Raw genomic sequence first — 18,830 nt, forward strand, 5'->3', positions numbered from 1 at the left:
AATCTAATATTTATTTAAACAACTTTTTAACAAGAATTCAATGTCCTTAATGACAATGCATTTATTGTGAAATATGTTTCATTTTAGCCAATTAGTCCAAATGCACACTACATACTAATTAAATATATAAATATATTAAGTACAGTATCATAATATGTACATATTATGTACTATAATGTGCTAAAACAATCGGAATAAAACACCAAAAATAATTTGAAAAATATCTTAAACATACTGATGTGTATACTGTACTGTATAATTGAAAATATTAATTTCAGATATATATTTAATTTATTTGCATATTTTTAATTAATATAAATTATATACTATTTTGATTTACTCTATGAATGATTTTATCAATGCCGTCAATCATTATTATTTTATCAATACAGTACAGTATAATCCCAGGTTGTTATTGATATCTATTGTTCTGAATATTAATTAACATAATTTTATTATTAAATTAATTGCATTTATTATGAATAAGGAAATGAAATCATTTAAAAGGAGTTAATTTCCCACAAATATCATACAATTCTTATAAAAATTATAATACATTTTAAACATTAACTTTTTTAATGCAATAGATTTGAAAATAATTCTAGATATCAAACAATATCATAAAAATGACAATTAATTTATTTATTCAAATTGTTAATATAATTATAGCATTTATTAATAAATGGATTAATAAATAATCTTAGAAAAACAAATTGAATTATTATTATTTATTTATATTAATTAAATGAATTTCGATAATTTAATTAATATATAAAATATTAAAAATTTCTTTTTTATTTTAGTATAATTTATTAATAAAAATATATGAATCTTAAACAGCAGCGAAGCTATTAATTTAAATTATCTAGTCAACAATACGTTAAATTAAAAAGTGACCAAGGGCAAAGTTGTAGATAATTTTAAACTAAATAATGTTGTAATTTGTCATTTTTTAAATTTATAATATGATTGGGCAGATAATTGCAGTCGACTATAATTATTTAAAATTTTTCAACAGTCGATTGTAAATTATCTGGTCAACTAATCATACAATTAATTAAGAAATGACCAAGTACAATCTTATTTAGATATATACAACATTGCCCTTGGTCACTTTTAAATCAAAAATATTGTTGACCAGATAATTGTAATTAATAGCATCGCTACTGTTTCTCTAAAAATATTTTTAATAATTGTTATTAGCGGTAATAATGAATTTTATAAAACTATCAGCAATAGGAGTTATATAATTTGTTAAACAATTTTCATTATTTGATTGCATATTATAATTTATTAATTAGATTTATTTAATTAATATACTATAGAATATATAATATATAAACAAAAATATTAAAAATTTAGAAAATAGTTCAAATAATTGTTTTGAATGAGAATTTGGGTTAAATTAAACAAAAAGTGTATAAAATCAAGTCATCTCTGCTCCCAAAAGCATGCATTGACTTAAGTTATTACTGTATATTTGATAATTAGATTTCTAGCAAAAAAGGCTTTTTAAACACCCATTTATTTATTGTTTATAATATTTATTAACTTTTGAGCAATCATTTCGATGACATCGGGATGTAAAATACAATTAACAATTGTTTCAATATTCACGTCTTTATTACTCAATTCTTCAATCGATTCTTGTTTTTTATTATCAAAAAGTAGTCTTAACTCATCAAAAGTTGATGACTTAATTTCTAATGAATTTTTCGGCAATATTTTGGATTTAGTCTTATTTATAGGAATCGTTGAATTCATTTTATTTAATATTAGATTAATTGTGTGAATAGCTTCTTCAGGACTAAACAAATCTGCATTAATATTCAGCCATTTGTTTGGTTGTAATGGACAGTATGTATTGAACAGTGAGGTCGTCAATAAACGGACAATACTTTCATTTAAAGAGCTCTGATAGCAATCATTGAAAATCCAAGTATTTATAGAAATACAACTTTTATCAAAGTCTTCTTCAATGACTCTAACAAAATGCCACCAAAGGTGAGGAACAAATAATATCTCTCCGGCTTTTAATTCAATTACATGAGGACTTGTTTGCTTGAAAAGTGGATGTATTTTATAGTCAGGTTTGTGAAAATCTACTGAACTAAAAATACTCGACTCTTCATATGGTATACGAGTTGGATATAAGAAAGTCTCATCAGATGGTGGAAAAAGAATCCATTGTTTTCTAATATATAAAATGTGATAATTAGTCATAAAACTGGTATCGCAACAAAAAATAACTAATTGATACAGACTTTCCAGATAATTGTGCCACAAAATTGTAACCATAACTATCCTGATGACAGGGTGTAAAAGCATCAACTGATCCCAACCAAAAAGTACTATTTTTGGCGGTTGACTCTAGTTTATCGTCTTGAAGACCTAATTGAGACCAGTTTACTGAATGTATAATTTGTTGGTTATCTTCAAATAATTTATTCATATAGTTATAACTGCTATAAATCCAATGTTCAGATTTTGAATATTTCTTAAATGGATTTCTGTCATTGCATTCATTTGTCTCCAATTGAGTCCATTCAACATAATCTGATAATTGAGTCTCTAATCTATCGATGGCTTCGGTTTCCCAAAATGTGTTAGAAATCCTTTTGTGAACTCTAAACGAAAGTTTGGTTTCACCACACTTTTCACTCCAATCCTTATTAAAATATTTCATATTATATACTATATAACTATATATACTGTATATATATATATCAGTGATAAAAATTAAGTGTTATCAATGATAACTTTTTCATTTAAAAATTAACGTTATTCATAGCCCATTTTAAAATTTGTATTTATATTTTAATTTTAACCAGGATCTTTACATAAATTATAATAAAAATATATTTTTTGTATTTGTAATTTTAATCACTGATATATACATATACTGTACTTCATCTAGCATTACATTTATTGTCCATTTAAAACAAGGCCACGATTGTAGAGCATCGGTACGTATAATAAGTGGAGTGTCTATCAAGTTATAGTCAATGCATAGTTCATCCATTTATAACTATCGGTAATACAAAAAATATTTATATAAAGTATATAATAAACAAATAATATTATATTATTTAATAATATTGTAAAAATTATGTAAATAACAATATATTAATCAATTTATTAAATCATTTGATAAACATAAATAGTCACATATTTGTTAAACAATTAATTATACCAATTATTAATTACAAGTAACAGTTAATAAATATAAGTACCGGTAAATAAATAATCATTAAATATTTTACGATACATTTACCTAAGTAATCATCAACTAACACATCAATTATATAAATCAAGATAATATATGAGATCTATTGTTAGAAATTAAAATAATTTATATTTTAATTTTTCACAAATATCATTAATACAATTAAAATGTTTATAATACTGTATATAAATTATATAATATACCTGTTTTCTTAATACAATGTCTACATTAAACAATACAACAATTAAGGCAAACAATTGCTTAATTCAATAACGGATGTCATGATTTAAGTAATAAAATAAAGTATTATTAATAAATAATGTATTAATCTCTTTCTAACTCTAGATGTATGGGCAATGTATTACCCAATTGGTCAGCAATTGATTGATTACAAGCGCCAATAATTCTTCTGTTTGTTAAGTCTAAAGGACCTCCTTTTGTGTCGACCGCTACACCACCTGCTTCGGTGAGGACAACAGCAGCGGCGGCCATATCCCACACGTGAAGACCAAATTCCCAATAGGCGTCAGCAAAACCTTCGGCTACATAACAGAGGTTAAGAGCAGCTGAACCCATACATCTGATGCCGTGACAGAGCCAACCAACTGATTCCAGATTACGGAAAACAGCGTTACGTTTCTCCTCATCTCTTTGGTTACCAAATTCACAGACAAGAAGAGCTTCTTTAAGTGAATTGCAGTTTTTGCTCACAGATATGGGCCGACCGTTACAATAAGCGCCACACCCTTTCATAGCAGTATAAAGTTTGGATAAAAATGGACTGAAGACTACACCTAATACAGCAATCTTATCAACAGTTAAACCAATTGATACACAAGTAAATGGAAAGGTATGAACAAAATTCATTGTGCCATCAATCGGGTCTATAATCCATGTGGGCTCTGATGTCAATCCCACCCGAGAACTGCTTTCTTCGCCAATAAACTTAAAATCAGGAAAATGTCTCTTTAATTCATCGAAGAGAAACTTTTCGACCGCTTTATCGGTTTCGGTCACCAAATCGGCAAATGAATCCTTTTGACTGATGTTACGACTCTCTCCCGAGGCGTTAGTCATCATTTGTCCGACTTTTATGGCCAAACTAACGGCAATCTGTTGGCAACGCAACAACTCCTTGCTATCCATTGGTTGTCTATTATATAACTAATTATATAACTCATTATATCAAGAGATCATTTAATTGCAAACTATTGGTTCACTAAATCACAACTTAATAATTATACAAATTTGATAACAAAATAATGTTTAAAATAACAAAATCATTATTAATATTACTAATAAAACGTTATGTAAATTATAAGCAATATTTATGTTTAAATAATTATTGATAAATGTGTTAATTGAATATATGTTAAAATTGATGATCAATAGAAATAATCATATGATTTATAATATAACATGCATTTCAATATGATATGATATGTCAATTATTGTTTAATATATCAATTACTTACCAATCAATAACTAATTATCGATATAATATTTGTTTCAATTATCTTCAAAATCAATTCATATACTTATTTTGTATGAAATACTAATATAATTATTTAAACAAATAATACAATTTTACAAACAAATGAATCAATATTTTCAATACATTTGTTATATTACTAAAAGCATGCGCTTCACAGTCAATACTGTGTTAATGTTTGAATGTATTAGTAATATAAATATTACATTGAAAATGCAAAGTGTAGCCAATTATAACTACAGTATTATACTGTATTTGTAAAGTATATAAATACTAAATTAATATAATTATGGGGTTAAAACAAATAATTGTACAGGTAATATTGATAAAATGTTTTACAATAAATACAAGAGGGATATTCATAGAGATTATCATATATTAAATAATATACAATTTAACCTCACCTTATGTTTAGTGCATTTAAAGGGCACTTATATTTCAAAGCGCCTAACAATAGACACTAAACTTTGATTTATAGCATTATTTAAGGCTTATTGTAATGAATTGCAATTACATTACAATTATAATTAAATACTGACAAATCATTTGAAATATTCACATCCATTGATTGACATTTACAACATATTAAGCATTGATTCAAATAAAAACAATAAATTAGATTAACTTATGAAAAAATTGGACACAATATAGCATATGATGGTTAACAAGTGATTGGCCACATGTTTGATAAATTAGAAATGAGTTGATCAGTGGTTAGTCATGACTGCCATTACTGATATTGATGTCGATTTTTGGTGGAGTGGTAGCAAAATGATGACCATTGCCATTGCCATTGCCATTGCCATTGCCATTACGAAATTGATGATTTATGGCAAATTCAATACTCTGTTGGTTCCATTGATCGACAACTCGGATGCCTTCATCAACAAGTGTTTCGCTGACTAATTGTTTGGTGATGTGATTGGCTGCCACAGAGTTTCCCGTCTTCTTTGCTAAAAGTATTAAAAAAACTTTGCATTTATTTTAAATGAAACATTCAGTTAAACACAATCAATGTTTGGCTAACTTGGAAGCAGTTTTGAGAAGTCATCTGAAGAGCTGTTGTGAGACGCGTTTGACTCAACGTTTGGCGAGTTTTGATGCGATGACTGTTGTGATGAAGAATCGTTGGAATACAACGAAAACTGAGAGTCTGTAACAAATATACCATTCAATTATCATTAAAATTTCTATCACTAATAGACAGTCAACATATTCAACAATTATAACAATTATGACATATCAAACATTTGTTTAACAAAAAAAATGTATTATCAATTTTAACTATAAATTATTGTTTAGTGTAAACTTTTAAAAATTGTTTTAAAAGTAATTTATTAGAAATTTAAAGTATCAATTGTAATAAAAAAAAATCAAAAGAGATTATTATAATGTATTGTAGAAATTGTTTGTAAAAACAAATGTGTTTGATTTTTGCATAAATATGTGTTACATTTAATAAATATGTCAAATACTTCAATTATGTTATTTTGAAAATATTTATTTATGAATAAATATATATATATAATCAAATTATTTGTTTCAATAGTTGTATGTGATTTGGATTGATATGAAAAATAGAAATTATTTTTTTTTTTTTTTGAGTAAAGCAATTGATTGTATCGTAATTATTATGATAAGTAAATAAAGTTTTACTACAAACCCGTGTCATCGGTATCTAACTTATCGCTATCCATACGATTGAATAATCCATTGCCATTCATAAGCATTCTATTTGTATTTAATTTAATAGTAATTAATATTTTATTAATTTCAGCAAATTTACAAATAACATAATATTTGTAATTAGGATTTATAATTAAATATATAAATATAAAATAATATTTAAAATAAATAAGTGGATCAATGTATGATTGAATGTCTAACCTATCATATCGTTTAATATGGTTATTGAGTTCACTTTGTTCATTGATTAGTTGGCTCTGTTGAGTGGATATCACTTCCAACTGATTCTGCAATTGACTGACTCTCTGGTAGTTCTCAATATCACTCGCTTCTTGTAATTGCATTTTCAGATCTTCTTGTTGTGAGTTTAATGTCTTCAACTGTTCAACTATTGCTTCTAAACTCTCCTATATTTTGACAAAATACATCATTTTTTATATTTTTATTATAATCACTAAATAACAACATTTTATTAAATACATTCAATGATAATAGTATTATTATTATTATTATTATTATTATTATGTGAAAGCAGTAAAAATAATAGTTTATTTAGCATTTTATAGAAATTAATAAAAAAGGCAAACAATAAAAATTTGCATTTTATTAGAGAAAAGTTATCCATAAACAAGCATTTCAGTCATTAGTGAGGATTTCATTAATATGGACTCAAAATATTTAGTATGTTTGCAATTATTCAATAAAAATATATATAAAAAATGTTATTTTGGAGATCCTATAAAATACTTTAGGTTTCATTTAATATTACATAAATTTCATCAAATTATTAAAACTTATAATTGTGTAATAATAAATAAAAAATGCAAAAAAGTATAATATTAAAGAATAATTGTAATAATAATATTTTTACGATATAAATAAACATCTTTCAAAATTAATTTATTGTATTTTTGACGTTTAAAAAATGTTAAATTGTTCTAATTTTGTTTAAAATTGTAGAAATATTAATATGTTTATCAAAAATTTTTATTTTAAAAATTATGCCATTTAAGACATTTTATTGTATATGAATCAGTTATTTTTAACATATAAAAGTTAGTTTTAACAAAATTAAATAACGTGTAAGTAAAAAAATTTATTACTAATTTATAGATAAATTAATAAACGTTAAGATTGGTAATTGTAAATTAAAAATATTAAATATTTGTTTTTAATTTATTAAGATATAACTAACAAATGGTTTATATATGAATGGATGAAATAAATATAGTAATGTATATCAAACCTGTTTCCTTTTCCTGTCCTCATCATTGAAAGTAATCTTAAGATCGAGTACTGAGTTAGGACTAGACTCTGTACGACTTCTTTTGCAAGGACTGGCATCCGAGTCATCAAATGCTTTCGTACAGCTTTGAGATCTAACCGATTATTTCCACAAACATTATATGTCATGTAATTATCAGTTATTATAATAGATATATTTCTATACCTGGAGTGACCTTTCGAATATTGATAACCACTGTCTCGAACCACTTGTCGGGCCAAAGGGAACAGTTCATCCCTACGAGACAACAGTGCGGGAATGTGTTTGCATATCTGTGCCGCCGCTTCATTCACCGATACCTTTAGCATAAAAATCAAATTAATCAATTTATAAATAATATAGTCTATATTAACTGTAAATAATAATACTGTCGTTACATCAAATTGCGTTTTTTAAAATATAAATAGTAATAAAAATTTAAGCATATTTGACAATTATATACAGTATATGATTTATATAAATTTTAAGTACTATATAGTATACTGTATAATGTAATATAAAAGCTTTTATACTTTAAAATGTTTATAAGTTATAGTCTATAATATAGACCAGTGATTAAAATTACAAATACAAAAAAAAATTTTAATTATAATTTATGTAAAGATCCTGGTTAAAATTAAAATATAAATACAAATTTTCAAATGTGCTATGAATGACGTTAATTTTTAAATGAAAAATTTATCATGATAACACTTAACTTTTATCACTGTTTTAGACTATTATAGTATATATTATTTACATTTATTTTTACGTTAAATTATAATAAATAAAAATAATTCGTTATAACGTTAATAATAATGTAAGTAATAAATATATTATAATTTTTATAATTAAATTATTGTTATTAAATTACAAATATTATATTAGTAACTGACAATTAATATTTTGAAATTATTTGATTTTTATTATACAGTACAAAATAAATATTAAAATTGATTTATAGCAAAATTATGGTTAACATTGTTGTCTAAATATAACCAATTGCTATTACTGTAAATCTTATGCATGTTTATTGTTTTGATATATTTAAATTAAACACTTTTAACTTTATATTAAAGTTTGTGTAAATATTTACAAATAATTATAAATACAAACAATAACAACAATTTAAGAAAGTTTAATATTACTGTATTATTAAGAATTAAATAATTATTTCTTTATTCGTTTAATGTTTTAAAAAATATTAAATTTTAAACTAAATAAAAATTTATTATTATATAATAAAACATTTAATGTAAAACAGTTTGCAGTGAGTATTTATAACCGAATCAATACTAATAATTATTTAATTATCAATAGTAATGAAGAAAAAATGTTTTAATTTGTATCTCAAACCTCATGTAAAGTAAGTGGTTTTTCAGGCTTTCTCTTGCAGTCAAAGCGGCCATAAATCGCTGCATACTTTCGTATTTCATCCATACGTCTCGGGTCTTCCTCAGGCATATTCATTACGTACTGATCATCAAAATTATACACAAAAAAACATTATATAAAGTTTCACCGATCGATGCGATCAAATCATCATTTTGTAAGCTTTTTGTTAATATATTTAAATTCAATATTAGAGAAATTTATAAAACAAAATTATATACAAAGAGTGAGCGAGTAATGAGTGAGAAAGAAAGAGTGAGTGAGTTAGTGAGTGAAAGAGAAAGAAAGAAAGAAAGAGAGAGAGAGAGAGAGAGAGAGAGAGAGAGAGAGAGAGAGAGAGAGAGAGATAGATAGATAGATAGATAGATAGATAGATAGATAGATAGATAGATAGATAGATAGATAGATAGATAGATAGATAGATAGATAGATAGATAGATAGATAGATAGATAGATAGATAGATAGATAGATAGATAGATAGATAGATAGATAGATAGATAGATAGATAGATAGAAAGAGAGAGAGATGAAATATGTTTGTACACTAATCATAATAATAAGCCAGAATCAGAGTGGATCTCATTTTATAATAAGTTTTACACCATTTAATCAACTTATCAAAGCATACACTAATGTTATTGCCATTAATGATGTTTTGTCTAATTGTAATTTACATTTTTATAACAACTCTATTATTTTGTTTTTGAATTTAAGCTGATTTGTTATGACAAGTGTGTATGTGTTTTACTTTATGCTATAATCAATGTATTATTGTAATTATATGAATATAAGTGTGAATTTGTGGCTTTAAATATAACAAATTGATGCCAAACTGAGCTATATTTATGCTAGCGTTAAGTCAAGTTACAACCTGTAGATTCATTCAAATAATATTTAAATATCATTAAATATGTTATTTTGTATTTTATATATTATATTTTCTAATAAATTTTCAATTTTAATTTTTGAGTTTAAAATAGCATAAAATTAAAACAATAGATAATAAGTTTACGTTAACTTATAAGTTATAACTTTATTACAATTCACTAATAATTAGTAATAAGACTTGGTTTAAAAACTTCATTAATGATAGTTTAGTTGCGATCGATATTTAATCTAATATGCAAATGATTTAAATGTAAATGATTTACACAATAATGCATTAATTTGGTGCTTATTTTCATTTGAAATAACGTTTGAATACATTTGAGAACTAAAGGGTTGGGAAATACTGTCAAATAAAAGTGCCATTCATTTCATACATTTTTTGCTTTTAGTAGTTGTGAGTCATTCAATATTTGACTACTGATGGGTGAGTGAGTGAGTGAGTGAGAGTGAGAGAGAGAGAGAGAGAGAGAGAGAGAGAGAGAGAGAGAGAGAGAGAGAGAGAGAGAGAGTAAGAAAGAGTGAGATTAATAACCTTAGCTGATTTGATACATTAGTATTGATATATTTGAAAAACACCGATTCATTGATCATAAATGTATAAATTAGAAAAAATTAATACTAAATATACATTTTTTAGTAGTGAAATTAAATTTGAATACAAATATAAAATTGTTAGACTATATAAAAAATATTATAATTATATATAAAATATTATAATTATATATAAAAATTTAAGATCTGACTAAATTGTTATCAAATCATAAGAAGTTAGAGTATAAATGCTAAATATTCTTGTTATTAATTTTGCAATCAATAAATAATTGCTTAGTTTAACTTAATAATAATTTGTATGTTTATTTCCAGTCATATAAATCTTGATTATACAAAATATTTAATTAATATATTAGAAATGTTTTGTACAAATGTGAATCTTACAAATGTATTAAGAAATAAACTAAATAGTTATTTAACTGATAAATGTAACTATAATTTACCTCCAATTCTTTATTTATTCTTTTTTTATTGTTACCCAATTGAGGTTTTGGGTCCATCGGCGGTAAATTTTTAACCAACACTTCTGTCACTTCAGACAAGCGCTGTATTTGACTTTCGACGAGCACTGGTGTCAATGGTATTGGACTACTCGGCTGACTATATTCATTGCACATCATTGCTGATGACACCTATATATTATGAGTTTTTAAATAATAAATCAAACTATCAGTTTAACAAAATTATAAAAAATCCTAAATATCTAATAAAAAGGTTATCATTCAGATTAAACAATATAAACACCAATAATCATCTCAAATAATTGTATTATTATAACTTTTATTTACTAAACATTTAATAAATATAATCAATTGTAAGTATTTAATAATTGATACACTAATAATCTGATATAATTGATAGACTATATTACTGTATGTTAAATTATTTTAATTTATATATAAATTGTATAAATATTTATCACTAGAAAATAATTTAATATTATAACAAATTGTTATATTGAAAATTAATACATCTAAATAATACTAATATAATAATTAATTGATATTTTTATTATGATACTTATAATAATTAGATTGTAAGCTTAGATAAGTTAAGATTAGACAAACTTTTTATATTCATAATTTTTAAAAATCAATTAAAATTATTATAAAAACTGTCGCAAACAATGTTTAGGAAAAATACTGTAGACTCTACAGTGTAGAGGAAAAAGAGTGAGGAATTTTGAATTAACTAAAGCTAGAGATTGGCTTTAAATACATTGGTTTGCATTGCATTCAATATAAGCGAGAGATTATATTTTGGTGACAACTTTTAGAGGATAGTAATGCTATAAAAGGGTTGAAACTTGAAAGTGAATTGTATTGTAAAACCATTTTTGATAAAAATGCAAGTTTTACGCCTTTAGGCCTTTTTATATGTTATATATATATATATATGTATAAGCTATATATATTTGTAATACACTTGAGTTTTTGTCACATATATAGCCTCTAAATGTTTTCATTTTATCTGATATTTATATCTATTGTAAATGACATAAAACATTTATAATGGATTTTCTATTAAAAATTTTAATTTATATATTAAATGTATAGTTACAATTATGGGTAAACATTTAAATTTTAAACTTTAAAACAAAGCTTTAAATAGAAAAAACATTATCAATATTAACTAAATATAATACTCTATATATTGCATGTCTATATAAATAATTAAAAGAAAGTGTAGTGAAACGTAAAAATAAAAACAATTATAAAATAAATTAACAAACATTTAAATTATAAATTAGTTTGTCTTAAATTTCTGTTATTCAAAAATACTATTTTTTATATCATTTGAGTAATTTTTAAACGCTTTAAAAATTAAATGTATATTTATTTGAAACAGTTATTTCATTGAAGCAAAATTTTAAAAAACAATGTAATAATGTAATAATTTTTAATATGACTAAACTAATGTTTTATTTAAGATTATATTGTGAATAAACAATAGTTTTAAATATATGACTGTTTATATACAGTATTATGGCATACAATCAACTCAAGACTCAGACGCAAATATTTTTAAGATATCAAGACCTAAGACTCACTCATATTATGGCTAAATGATCGGTGAATTAACTCAACTGTAAGTTTGCTTATCTTTTGAATAGAAATTTATTTATTTCAAGATTTTTCTCAAATATACTGTTTTATAGTTTGAGTGCTGTTGTTATATTAACTCAAAATATTTCATAAAACAAATATAATATCTATTGTTAAAAAACAAAAAAAAATATTTTGGAATAACTTTTAATGAGTTTGTTAAATATTTATAAAATAAAATTAGTTAAATGTTTATAATAAAATTAACTAGTTAAATAAAATTAGTATGGCGTCATATTAATTAAATAATATTAATTAATTTTATCTATTAATATAAATAATATTTAATTTATAATTTAATTTTTTAAAAGTAATTATAAGATAAAAGTTTAAAAATGTTAAAATACTTGATTCATGTATTGAGTCAATTGATTGTGAGAGTTATGAGAGTGAAGTGTTGACGAAGAGATTATCTGTTCCTTAGGACTGTTAGGTGAGGGCGTCGAGTGATTGCTGTTACAGCTTTGAGTGACTGTCGCTGTATTTGATGGACTCGCTCTCAATGCAATTGGAGAGGTCTGTGATGTGGACAATGTTGACATTGTCATAGGACTCGGCCTATTCACTGCCATAGCCATACTGACACATAACTGACTGAGAAGTGCATGACTCGATTGTGGACCCAAATTTGGTGCTCCGGGTGATGGAAATTGTGGGACAATTGGTGATTGAAACATAGCTATTGAATAAATCACTTTTCATTACTATATTATAAATGTCTGATATTAGCACTTAATTCTATATTATTTTATTTTGTTGTTTCTTACTATAAATTTATATTATATTATAAATAAATAATTTTTTATTAATTTTTCAAAATTTTTAATTTGATGATAAACTGACATAGAATTAGCATTAACTTTATTATTATCACTATAACTATGATAGTAGTGTAAAATTGTAAAATATTGTATAGTTTGTACCCAATAACCTACAGTCATAGCTATTGAAATGAATGAATTTGAGATATATATATGGATTTTGTATATGGAGTTCATATGATCCAAAATCATTTGACCCAAATCATTTGATCATAAATTAATTTTGTACTCAAGCTAATCTCACCAAAATGTGAGTCAAAACAATTTTAACAATTTAAAATCAAGTCAAACAAGTTTGGATCAAACGTTTTGGTTCAAATAAGTTTGGATCAAATGAATGCGACTGAGTATATACAGTATATATGGTATATCCTATTTTGGAGGTACATCTCGTTTTAATAAAAATGCATTTAATAACTATACAAAAGCTTTGATATATTTTTATTCATCAAAATTAGCATTTTATCTCACAAAATATAATATCTAATTTGATACCTTTAAGTTAGATTATCCATATATTCTGTATTTTATTTATTTTAATTTTATTATAAATGTATAAAAATTAATTTATTTAACTATTTTGTTCAAATGCTATTATTGTCTAAATAAATGTCATTAATTAAAGTGATTTTTAGATTTCTTTATTAAATAGTATGAGAAATCTTATTTAACTTATGTTGACTTTTGCCTATATATGAGTCGATTCTTACCAGGATTTGAGACCCATTCCTGAAGTGCTTTTTGTAGTCGTCGTACATGAAGTGGTTTACTGGCCATTCCTACTAAAGCCATGATCTCAAGAAACTCATCCTCTCCCGCCTCACACAATTGCTGAACGTCATCCCCACCTATCGATAATAAACCCATTACTTTATTTCAATCAATAAATTTTGTGATATCTCATGTTTTTTATTTGTGATCATTGATTTCATATGATAATGTATACCTTGACATATAAAGGTGTCATAATATGACAATAAGTTAGCCCTTTGTAGTACTCGATAGAGTTGTAGTTCAGATTCATTTGCTGGTTGTGAAGTCATGGCAACTATTTTAAGGATAAAATATATTATTTATAATCATTGCTATCAATACAATCTTATTTTATTATATATATATTTATATATATTATCTTATCTTAATTAAAATACTATATATTATGATAATATTAATATATATTTAATATACTAAAAATGTTATATAACTTAGATATAAATTTTCTATATACTCATTTGAAAAATATTGTATGAAAAACATTTTTGTGCTAAACTTGTGCTTAATATGCATTTTAAAAGAGTTGTACATAACATACAACAACTGTACATACAATGCTATACAGTCATAAAGCAATTGTTTTTATGCTAAAAACTAATAGAGAAAAATGTGTGCATAAAATACAAGAGATGAGAGACTGAAAATATAGTACAGAAAGAGTTGAATTGAAAGTTGAGAGGAGTAGTGGAGAGTAGAGAAAAAGGGAGAGATAGAGGAAAGGGAGGGGAGAGAGATAAAGAGAGAGAGAGAGAGAGAGAGAGAGAGAGAGAGAGAGATGCTTTGTGAATAGTTAGCTGCAGAGCGCATATAAGGATAACAGGAACGGCAACTCTAATAAGTGCACACATCTATACAACTATAGTGTTATACGACTACACAATATTAGTATTTCTAAATGAAGGCACACAACAAAAACTCTATGATTACAACCCTTGCTTTTAATTGCACTGAGAGAGCACTGAGAGCCGAGTGCACCGATCGATACAAACAAGTGATGCAAATGATGAAGAAATAAGAGAATACCAGAGATGAGGACAACTACAAGGATTGGCTCAAAATTTAATGTAAAGATTTGGATGAAAAAGCACTGAAAAAGGATCGCATATTTGATTATTAGAGACGGCATAAACAATATACAGCATATCTTTGTTATTATATTTTATAAAAACATTATTTCTTAAACTATTAAAATGGTTGTTATAATTTCCCATATAAAACATCTCAAATATGATTTCATTTACTGATGAATCACATTTTAAATACAAAAAAAAATGTGAGAAACCTAAATTGCTTATATAGCTACCAGTGCTGAATAAAACTGAACGCTCACCCCTTTGAATGCTTAGGCAGTGATTTAATAAATTGCTTTCATATGATTTGGGGAAATCACAAATATTGATCAAAAAATAGAAATCAATGGTTTTATTTGAAACATATAAAAAACCAAACAATTTCTGTCCTTGAATTGATGTTATTTATATGAGAGATGTATGTAAAAGCCTTCCTGAATACCTGTCCCATATCATACCATACCAGTTGCAAACATTAAACACAAACCATGGAAAACGTCCTCAACTTTTGCTTTATATTTATATCAACTCTTTTAAAGTATTCATACATAACATGTAGTGTTGGTTTCGACATTCAACTATTAATGTCATAGAAATACAAACAAACCGTATATAATATATCTCAGTATTTATAAAGTCTACACTTTTAAGGTAAGGATTTAATAATAATAATAATAAAAAATGAAAAGCAAAGTATTTGAAAAGCGGAAGAAATGCAGTGAATTGTATTGCAATGCATTCACTCCTTTATATGTATTTTAGATAAAAACACAATGAAAGCACACAATAACTTCTTTTATAACAGTTTTAGCTATCGTTAACTTATTATACATTTATGCTATTTGTGTGAAAATCTTAAAAATAAATGAAAATTATAAAAACTATTAAATATTATAATAGTAATGAGTGAGTGAGTGCATGTATGAATGATTACATGTGTGTGTGTGTGTGTGTGTGAAAGAGGAGAGAGAGAAAGAGAGAGAAAGAGAGAGAAAGAGAGAGAAAGAGAGAGAAAGAGAGAGAAAGAGAGAGAAAGAGAGAGAAAGAGAGAGAAAGAGAGAGAAAAAGAGAAAGAGAGAGAAAGAGAGAGAGAGAGAAAGAGAGAGAAAGAGAGAGAAAGAGAGAGAAAGAGAGAGAAAGAGAGAGAAAGAGTTAGGAAAGATGAAAGAGAGGTTTTATAAAATTTTGTACAAAAATTAGAAAAACAAAAAATACTTAATGGTATAAATGTTTGAGGAATTATAGGAAAGATTTAGTAACAATGGAAGTATTTCTTAATAAAATATTTATTTAAACCTTAGTTTTATAGATATATAATAAACTAATATATGTTTTATTATAAATTATATTCAGTTTATGAGTTGTCTGTGTTTTTTTTGTTTAATAAATTTTGTTTTTAATGTTAAATATAAACCTAAATTGTATTAATTAACATTAAATATTCAAAACTATTTTATTTTTTAGTGATTATACTGTATTATAAATGTTATCATATATATATATTTAAAAAATATTTAATTAAATAAATACAAATCAATAAAATTGATTAACTAAACATAAATTGATTAAAAATAAATATTAAATATTAAAACAGATGACCAAAACATTACTTAATTATATAAACAATCAATTCAATTAAACAATTGAAAAAACATATATTTTTAAATAAATTATTTTATAATAAATATAAAGCAAATTTTAAATTAATAAATAAATTATTGAACGATTGATTTATAAAGCGCTTGAATGATAGATAATACATGAATACATGATATTAAATGATATAAAATAATGAAATGAATGGAAAGTCATTGAAATGATGACCACTTGAGAGCAAATTAAGAGCCTTTGCGGAGAAGCGCTCTTTGAGGAGATGTATTGGAATGGCTGCTGATGTTAGGGTAGGACTGGTAGGTATAGTATGGTATGATATGTATTGTTAGTGCACTGGTAGGTGCAATGCACTGTAGCACTGGTACATAGACTTACTTGTTCCATTGGCATTTCGGCTTAATATACGACTGGCCAGACATTGTTGGGCCGAAATGTTGTGATGAAGTGGTGTTTGTGATAGCAGTGATTGTGTTTGGTTGGCCATTGATGTCTGATTGGGAACAGTATGTCTCATATTGGGTGTGACACTGGTATTCGATGGCATCGAAGCACTGGTCGAACACACAGTCATATAATCTCTATCCATAGTAATGGCGAACAGTTATGTTATGCGACAGTCAAAGGCATAAATAGTTGGAGACATTCAAAGCTCTTCTCTTATTGGTTGCCATTGTTAGCCATCTTTGGCTTAAATCACACACTTTTGCAAAAAAATACATACATTTTAATGCATTGCAGTTAATATGAGTGCAGTCCAAGTGTGCGCTTATCAATACTGCCTAACGCCTCGATGCAAGTGATGCTCTTTGCCAGCACTGGTAGACTATTCAAGCACCGGTATGTCGATTAGGAAAAGGCGTTCGCAGCAAATCAGTATTGAATCCAACATTTCAATACAATTTTTGGGCAACTTTTTTGACATTTTTTAAAAGAAAACCTTAAATAATAGTCCTTTTAAAGGCATTATATATATGAGAATCTGGAGTTTATGGGAAAACTTTATATAAATCTCTGTTTCAAATATTTTGCTTTTATTTTCAAACTCACATCAATGCCATTCAGTAAAAGATAGCAAAAAATTGATACAAAAGTTTGTGTCATTGGCTTTACTTGAAGTACAAACACGAGAATCAAGTATAGCATCAACTCATGTATGTTATGTATAGCCTCTCCGGCACTGCGAATGCCGGGTCTCAGTGTTTGAATGGATAATCAGGTGGTTGTATGAGCTATGAATGCAAGCACTGGTAGTATATATATATAACATATATGTATATTTAGCGCATCGATGCAATAGAAAGTGTTCGCAGAATTACCCATTTGTATGGTAGGAGGGGTTCATATATGTATATCAATGGACAGCATATCTTACGTAATGAAAAAACAAACCGTTTGTTCGCAGCATAAAAAAGTCCCCCAAATTAAGTCCCATTTTGACGACCAGTTCTAGTGATGAAAGGCTTATATTTTTGCTTACATTCAGTCAAACTATATTCTAAAGCCATAAGAGAAGCCCAAAGAAGGGGTCGTTTTTTATATACGGGTCAGTACTGAACCATTCATTTACATTCAATTCTCAGACTATTATACATACAAAATGTCTGCTTCTAAGGGAAAGCCAATCGATGAACAAATACTGCTATATATTAACGGAGAACCGCTTCGATGCTATCATTACACACACACACACACACACACACACTCTCTCTCTCTCTTCATAACTCTGCCCTTCGCTACACTAATATAGCCTTTCCTATAGTCATATAAACCATCCAAAACACCACATCATCTCAACTCCACTCCCTTAACAACAATTCATATAAAAAATTATAGATTCAATTCAATGGTGTTTTTCAATCATTATTAATTAAAACGCTTAAATCATATTATAGGACAGTGTTTGACAAAGTTTGTCCATTAGATATATCTTATAAATTACATTATAT

At 25.7% G+C, this 18,830-nt stretch overlaps 3 protein-coding genes across 7 annotated transcripts; all 3 read right to left on the reverse strand.

Moving 5' to 3' along the window:
* Positions 1-1,500: 1,500 nt before the first annotated feature.
* LOC128960416 (HSPB1-associated protein 1-like) lies at positions 1,501-3,492 on the reverse strand. The gene is made up of 4 exons (XM_054306489.1): positions 3,430-3,492; positions 2,924-3,028; positions 2,265-2,668; positions 1,501-2,194 (listed from the first exon to the last, which is right to left on the reverse strand). Exons 2-4 carry the CDS (start codon positions 3,020-3,022, stop codon positions 1,525-1,527), a joined length of 1,173 nt encoding a protein of 390 aa, XP_054162464.1. The 5' UTR covers positions 3,023-3,028; positions 3,430-3,492; the 3' UTR covers positions 1,501-1,524.
* Positions 3,493-3,495: 3 nt separating this feature from the next.
* On the reverse strand, positions 3,496-4,821 carry LOC128960419 (inositol monophosphatase 1-like). 2 transcript variants are annotated; one of them, XM_054306493.1, is made up of 2 exons: positions 4,702-4,821; positions 3,496-4,379 (listed from the first exon to the last, which is right to left on the reverse strand). In XM_054306493.1, exon 2 carries the CDS (start codon positions 4,370-4,372, stop codon positions 3,551-3,553), a length of 822 nt encoding a protein of 273 aa, XP_054162468.1. In that variant the 5' UTR covers positions 4,373-4,379; positions 4,702-4,821; the 3' UTR covers positions 3,496-3,550. The 2 variants fall into 2 exon arrangements, with proteins under 2 accessions (XP_054162468.1, XP_054162467.1); XM_054306492.1 differs by having other exon boundaries at positions 3,497-4,390.
* A 557-nt stretch (positions 4,822-5,378) lies between these two features.
* On the reverse strand, positions 5,379-17,376 carry LOC128959511 (NGFI-A-binding protein homolog). 4 transcript variants are annotated; one of them, XM_054305476.1, is made up of 12 exons: positions 17,260-17,376; positions 14,373-14,474; positions 14,137-14,274; positions 12,953-13,284; positions 10,944-11,132; positions 9,025-9,144; positions 7,855-7,988; positions 7,651-7,783; positions 6,606-6,811; positions 6,382-6,449; positions 5,746-5,871; positions 5,379-5,689 (listed from the first exon to the last, which is right to left on the reverse strand). In XM_054305476.1, the coding sequence occupies exons 1-12, from the start codon at positions 17,366-17,368 to the stop codon at positions 5,433-5,435; spliced, it is 1,914 nt and encodes a 637-aa protein (XP_054161451.1). In that variant the 5' UTR covers positions 17,369-17,376; the 3' UTR covers positions 5,379-5,432. The 4 variants fall into 4 exon arrangements, with proteins under 4 accessions (XP_054161451.1, XP_054161450.1, XP_054161449.1 ...); XM_054305475.1 differs by having other exon boundaries at positions 5,379-5,671; positions 14,137-14,295; XM_054305474.1 differs by having other exon boundaries at positions 14,137-14,295.
* Positions 17,377-18,830: the final 1,454 nt, after the last annotated feature.

Source organism: Oppia nitens, unplaced genomic scaffold (assembly GCF_028296485.1).
Source record: "Oppia nitens isolate AA-2021 unplaced genomic scaffold, nextdenovo-longstitch-racon4-pilon3 scaffold4_pilon_pilon_pilon, whole genome shotgun sequence".
NCBI classification, from domain to species: Eukaryota; Metazoa; Arthropoda; class Arachnida; order Sarcoptiformes; family Oppiidae; genus Oppia; species Oppia nitens.